Here is a 5,962-nt window from a genome sequence, read left to right as displayed (position 1 = left end):
TCTGACGATCTCTGATCCGATCCCAGATTAGATTCCAAATGAACGACACGAGGTCAGGGTTAGAATACACTTTCCTTTTGTCTCAATTTTTACATGATGAATGAAATGACGAGTTGTCGGCCAAAGAATGGGAGCAAGGCTTTGCATCACACGAGTAGTAGACTGCCATCATCAATCAATCAATACACCGCAACACCTCCTATTTGCAGGAGGAGAAATGAATGTACACTGCTGCGGCAAATACCCCACACTTTTGTGGGCGGCAAGGCAGACAAATGAGTGTATGGCGGGTGGACACGGGGAGTAGCTTGAGCCTTTTCGGCTTTGACGTGCTGTACTCAGGCTTCGAAAGAGAATTGGGATCAACCTGACGCCTCCTTGACCTTGAGAGGTCAGGTCAGCATTCGTCTAGCGATACAGCTTTGGAGGCGTCCAGATAATTCAGTCGGCAGGTGCCTAGGAGGAACTCCGGGAGCTCTTCCTGCGTGTTGCCCTGCATGAGGCAAGGAAAAAACCATGCTTGCTCATCACATCTGTTCTCGATCTTGAGTAGAACAAGAGCATATGTAACAATTTGGTAAGGTTATCCGACGGCGATTACCTGTACCAAGAAGGCCATCTCAATCACCAGGTTGTTCAAGTACCCGAGCACAAGGCTCACCACACCTCGTGCCACTGTTGACGAGCCTATATCAACTCCAAGCTGAAAAGGTTGCATTTCAAAATGTTGAGAACCTGAATATCGCAATTGTACGTACTGGCACTAAACATACTCTCATTAGATCATAATAAGCTATAATGTTAGGAGATAAACCTAAGCCAATTAGTGTTTGGTGACTGCAATGGACCGTTCGACCTATCTTATGGTTAATGAAGACTCATAAACCAAATTAACAGTTAGCGGAAGCCATAATGGTCCAGTCAGATTTTGGTCCATGGAGAACATGAACTAAAAAAGGTAAACGATAAATAATATTGACAAAGTAAAGCAATCCTTACTACTCCCTCCGTTCCTAAATACAAGTCTTTGTAGAGATTTCACTATGAACTACATACGGAGCAAAATGAGTGAATCTACACTCTAAAATGCATCTATATACATCCGTATGTGATCCATAATGAAATCTCTACAAAGACTTATATTTAGGAACGGAGGAAGTACGTGACTGCACCCGTTCAAAGAAAACATAGCTGATAGACTGTTTCCTGAATACATAAGTATGCAAAAAATATGCCAGCTATGCTGATCTCTCGATAATGGCATGCACAGATGTTACCTCCAAATAGTTGCTTCCGCGGAAATAATTGATTTCTAGTGCTTGACCAACCAAACAAGCTTTCTTGCCCACACTCTGCTTCACAATCCAAGATCCCTGAATTGACACATTCCGAATTTCCAATCGTAAACCATCGCAGCTTTCTGATTAACACCAATCAAGACTTGTAGGAGAAAGGTACCTTTGAGATATAAGGGATGAGTTTGAACCTTGAGTTTCTGAATGTATCATCTCCATTTACAAATCTTTCAAGTAGAGGAACCTTTTCCAATGGGGTATCCATCATATAATACAAAGCTAAGCTGTACGTGGTAGAACCAGGAACCTGTATACCGACCAGGGTTATAAGTAAAAAGGCAAGGTCTAGGTGCACACTTATGAAGCCTCAATACATTCATAAAGCCGAAGAAATCTCACCTGTATATTTACAATGAAGAAAAATTTGCTGCCTCCTTGTGCTGCATATTTCTGCAATAAAATTCATTGCGAACTTTAATTTTTGTTCCTTCCCATTTGAAGGCAAAATTACTGACTTCAGCAGAAGATACCTGGACTAGTCCGCCAGGACGACCAGCAAGATCATCCTCACGCTTATCAGATTTTATCCAGTCAGCACCAACCATTTGCATCAGTGTATTCTCTGCTTTGATCTGTCAAAGTTACAGATAATTTCATCATTATGGATGGTGAAGCACACGAACCCTGACTATCAATATGCTGACTAGATTAACTAAACATGGCTATTATTGTAACATACAGGATCCCTTATTTCCTGCAGAACAAAGACATGTATCCTAGCCTACTGAATTAGAATAATATCACAGTACTAACCCACCTTTTGACGATCAAGCAAATAGGATTCTCCCCGTATTAAAAATGTTGTCGGGTCTGTCATTGACCAACTAGAAGGCATTGTACAGCTAGAATCTTTTGGGAGAGTATGTCCATAGTAACATGGTCCATTATCAGCATCTGCAGCTCCCTGTAAATCAATGTACCCTCTCTTTTGAACTAGAATATAGGAAATGAGAAACAAGTAGTTAGAAACAAAAATAAATGAAAATACTGAAAAATGTACATCAGCCGTAACACACCTGCAAGATCATGCAACTTCCGTACAAAGACAGCAGCACTGGATAATTTAGCATGTCGTTGGTCCTGCCAAATATTAGACACATGGAATGTAAAAAAACAATCTTGGAGTTCTGCCCTGGTTCTCTGAATTATGCCAAGACCATTGTCATCGTCATTTCTTGTAATTAAATCGTGGTCCTTGCCTATGACTAAGTTGTTCTAATTTTTATAAGCCGACTATAAGTTGTTTCACCTTTCCAACTATGATCAAATTGTGTCATGCTACCACTATGGCATAGGAAAGAATAATAGGTTCATACAATCAAGGAAACCGTACGTTAGTTACTGGCTGACCAGGGTTTTGCAACATATCTGAGAGAAACCTTCCTGCTTCTTTTTATTACTAAAGGGGAAGGGAGAAATCACATTATGGGCTAAGGTACACACGTTACACTCATTGTGATAATGCAACAGCTGAATAATTGAAAAGTATGGACAATTTTCTGCATATTGCAATGTTGTTAACCTTCACATATGAACGCCACAGGGGTAACGCATATTTAATATGGTCAGCCACACAACAATCTACAAACAGCAATTCTAGAGAGATGGAAATGAACTACCATCTTAATCAATAAGAACAGTATTTATTTATTTATTTGCTCCTTTTGCTGCCATCTTTTATTTCTAATTTCTTTTTTCTTTTGTTAGCCTGGGTACTTTTGGTTTGTGTTGCCGCTTGTAAGCTTTGTGTCATCTTGACGTCTCCTCTAATGCAAAATGACACATTTAGGTGCGTTTTCAAGAAAAAAAAGGTTCTATGTAAAGAACTCACCGCAGCATGTGTGCTCTCATCAGAAGACCACATGGCTTCTCTCTGATCATATTCTGATTCATCTGGGACATCAAAGAACTCATCCGTTGCATCATTAAGTTGAACAAGGGAACCAGTACTGCTTAAGTGCCGCTTAGAACCACCCTGTGGTCCTTCTACAGGACCCTCAAGTCTTTCACACTCATTTGCTGACTGTGTTTCTATTTTTGTCGGCTCGTTTCCACCCTGCGGCAGTCCCATATCCCTCATCAGCTCACCCGATGAGAATTCCATACAAGCGCAGTTTCCATTTTTTGCTCGGAATAATTCCCGTAGGGCTGCAAACAAATGTTTAGCTTACTGAACACTGGGACAACGCTGATAACCACAACAAGCAATGAATAATTAATCTTTCACGAGACATGCCTGCTACTCTTCCTAGCATACGTATGGTGATGTATTTTGCGGATGAGGTAAGGAGATATGACTTCCAGAATTTCCAGTCTATAGCAAGCATATGCTTCACAACTGATTGTCTTCCTTGGCTAACTGGTGATATTACATATCCTCCACCTATTATTCATAAAATCATATCTTAGTCCATGATAAACAAACGATAACAATCAGTTTTTATGCTGAAAATAAAGCATACATTACTTTTAAGACATGCACGGATGTAGCCTTTCTCAGGACTGCATCTGTTGTGGAAAACAGAGTGGTACAGGATAACTGAAAAATCAAGAGAAGTGTCAGGTCTAGATCATGGCAAGCTGATTATTTATCATTTTTAAAAAAATAATTGTACCATAAGTTCCATCTTCTTCTCTCCTCCAATATCGTCTAAGTAATAGATCTCTCTTTCTCATTCCCCTGAAAACTAAATATCATGTATACTATTATAACTTAACGATAAAGTGTGCATACAGAAAGCAGGATGGATCCAGCATCAGACCATGGTAGCCAGTCCCCTCTTAATTTCTTGTGGATTATGTCTGAATGTCCATCTAGATGCTCAACCACCCTTCCTTCCCGCAGACAGAAGTCCCACCTACAAGAACTCTCACTGGTTGATTGGTGCAAAACGAAATGCATTCACATAGATGTTCATGTAAATAATGCTATGCATTTAGTGACATGCCGTGCAGAGTCTAAATTTTGGTAAGGAAGATAGCAAAACAGAAAAATCAAGTGCAATATATTGCTGGTTTTCAAGGCAGTATCATATGCTGGTTTTGTTAAACAGGAAACATATATCTTACTCGGATCTTGATTGACCAAGAGACATTAAAGTCTGGAAGATATCCTCAGAATTTGCATCAACGACACCAACTGCCATTATAGCTGGATGATCATCCCAATACTGGGTAAACAGGCAAAATCACAGTGAATTTAACAGCCCGTCCACAAAATATATTGTTGACAACGAGAATTACCTTCCCACGTGAGCCACCATCCTTTGCCTCAGTAAACAAACGTAATCCTAAATATAAGGAAATCGGAAGTTAGCAGAAAGTTCCATGATAACTAGCTTGCTTGTTTGCCCACACAAATGTGCAGCAAGCTAAGTTTGATAATGTGTTATCTGTATTACATCTCTGATACAATGATACCAATCATATAACTAAGTTTGATAATGTAAACAAGAACGCGTGATGTATGATTTTTTTTTAAGAAAGATACTCCGAATTGCACGTACAGCTCGATCTGGTTTTCCTGATTCGTACATCTGTGTTGGGAAACAACTTCAACCTACTCCACTTTGATATACGAAGAAATACATATCCAGTATTTTCTATTTTGGCTATATATGTTATTGCAGCATAATATGAGATAAAGATTTCTGATTTTTTTCAAGAGAGAAGTGAATTACTAATAGAATGATTGTGTTGTGTTTTGGAAGATGATCAGGTTATGCCGCTTGTGGTTAATTGATCATACGGTATTTGGAAGGTAATACTAGTTACATTATGTAGTGTTTGAACTTAAGGTTATACTGCTGTGCTATGCTCTCTACCTACAAAGAATAGGAGTCACAACTCATGAGGAGATTTTGCTACTTGTATAGCAGTCCTATAGTAAGCTATTGAGCTGTGCATCTAAGCTATTGAACTGTGCATCTATACCATGCTAATCGAATCTGCTCTCCTACCTTCAAAGAATTAAGTTTGGATATTTCTTGCTTGTACAATTACTACATATCCAGCCTGCTTGTTAGAAATAATCAGCTCCTCTTCTTAAGAAATTTGTGCTGAGACTATTTTCAAAATTCAAGTCCAACTATCCAAGTATACATAGACGATTTGTCATGTGGACTAGGAAGGCCGGAAGGGGAATTTAATTTTTGCTTTGATAACTGTCAGATCGCTGCTTTCTTGATTCATCCTTTAATCTATTAGAAGGCAGCTTCTTCAATAAAGCATAACTCGATCATCTTTGACAACTCCCAGCTCAACTTAGCTCGCCTACTTGACACGATCGAGACGGAAGCCAGGCAATGGGCGATGGCGGGTGCGAGAGGTATGGGCGCTCTGCTTCTGGTTATGCCAGATTGCCAGTGTCTACCGACTAGGGGTTTCATGTAGTAATCACCGGATGTTGCTGTTCTTAGTGCTTGTACAAACTCTTCTTTCTACCAAAGCATCAAAATGCAAGGCTTTTGCTTTTCTAGAAAAATATTATCTTTAACAATGACTCCCCCCCTCCCCTCAACAGACACACATTTCTACCATTAATCCATCTTAATCTTCCCATAGTGAAAGTTAGCCAACGATCTGTAATTTTCTAAACCGTCTCCTCC

General features: G+C 39.6%; 1 protein-coding gene across 1 annotated transcript in view; it reads right to left on the bottom strand.

The window, feature by feature from the left end:
- LOC119269254 (protein ENHANCED DISEASE RESISTANCE 2-like) overlaps positions 1-5,962 on the bottom strand; it is a 12,044-nt gene continuing 6,082 nt past the window's right edge. The window contains exons 8-22 of the mRNA XM_037551053.1: positions 4,599-4,645; positions 4,425-4,525; positions 4,118-4,213; positions 3,971-4,035; positions 3,823-3,894; positions 3,592-3,738; positions 3,187-3,503; positions 2,372-2,435; positions 2,113-2,288; positions 1,826-1,927; positions 1,695-1,745; positions 1,459-1,602; positions 1,278-1,373; positions 602-703; positions 1-493 (exon numbers count right to left, since the gene is read on the bottom strand). Coding sequence (XP_037406950.1) covers positions 398-493; positions 602-703; positions 1,278-1,373; positions 1,459-1,602; positions 1,695-1,745; positions 1,826-1,927; positions 2,113-2,288; positions 2,372-2,435; positions 3,187-3,503; positions 3,592-3,738; positions 3,823-3,894; positions 3,971-4,035; positions 4,118-4,213; positions 4,425-4,525; positions 4,599-4,645 — 1,676 coding nt within the window. The 3' untranslated portion in view covers positions 1-397. The remainder of the gene's footprint in view (positions 494-601; positions 704-1,277; positions 1,374-1,458; positions 1,603-1,694; positions 1,746-1,825; positions 1,928-2,112; positions 2,289-2,371; positions 2,436-3,186; positions 3,504-3,591; positions 3,739-3,822; positions 3,895-3,970; positions 4,036-4,117; positions 4,214-4,424; positions 4,526-4,598; positions 4,646-5,962) is intronic.

The sequence above is a fragment of the Triticum dicoccoides genome, chromosome 1A, assembly GCF_002162155.2.
Source record: "Triticum dicoccoides isolate Atlit2015 ecotype Zavitan chromosome 1A, WEW_v2.0, whole genome shotgun sequence".
NCBI lineage: Eukaryota > Viridiplantae > Streptophyta > Magnoliopsida > Poales > Poaceae > Triticum > Triticum dicoccoides.
Note: the sequence above shows the minus strand (reverse complement) of the source record. Positions and strands in the feature narration are given on the sequence as shown.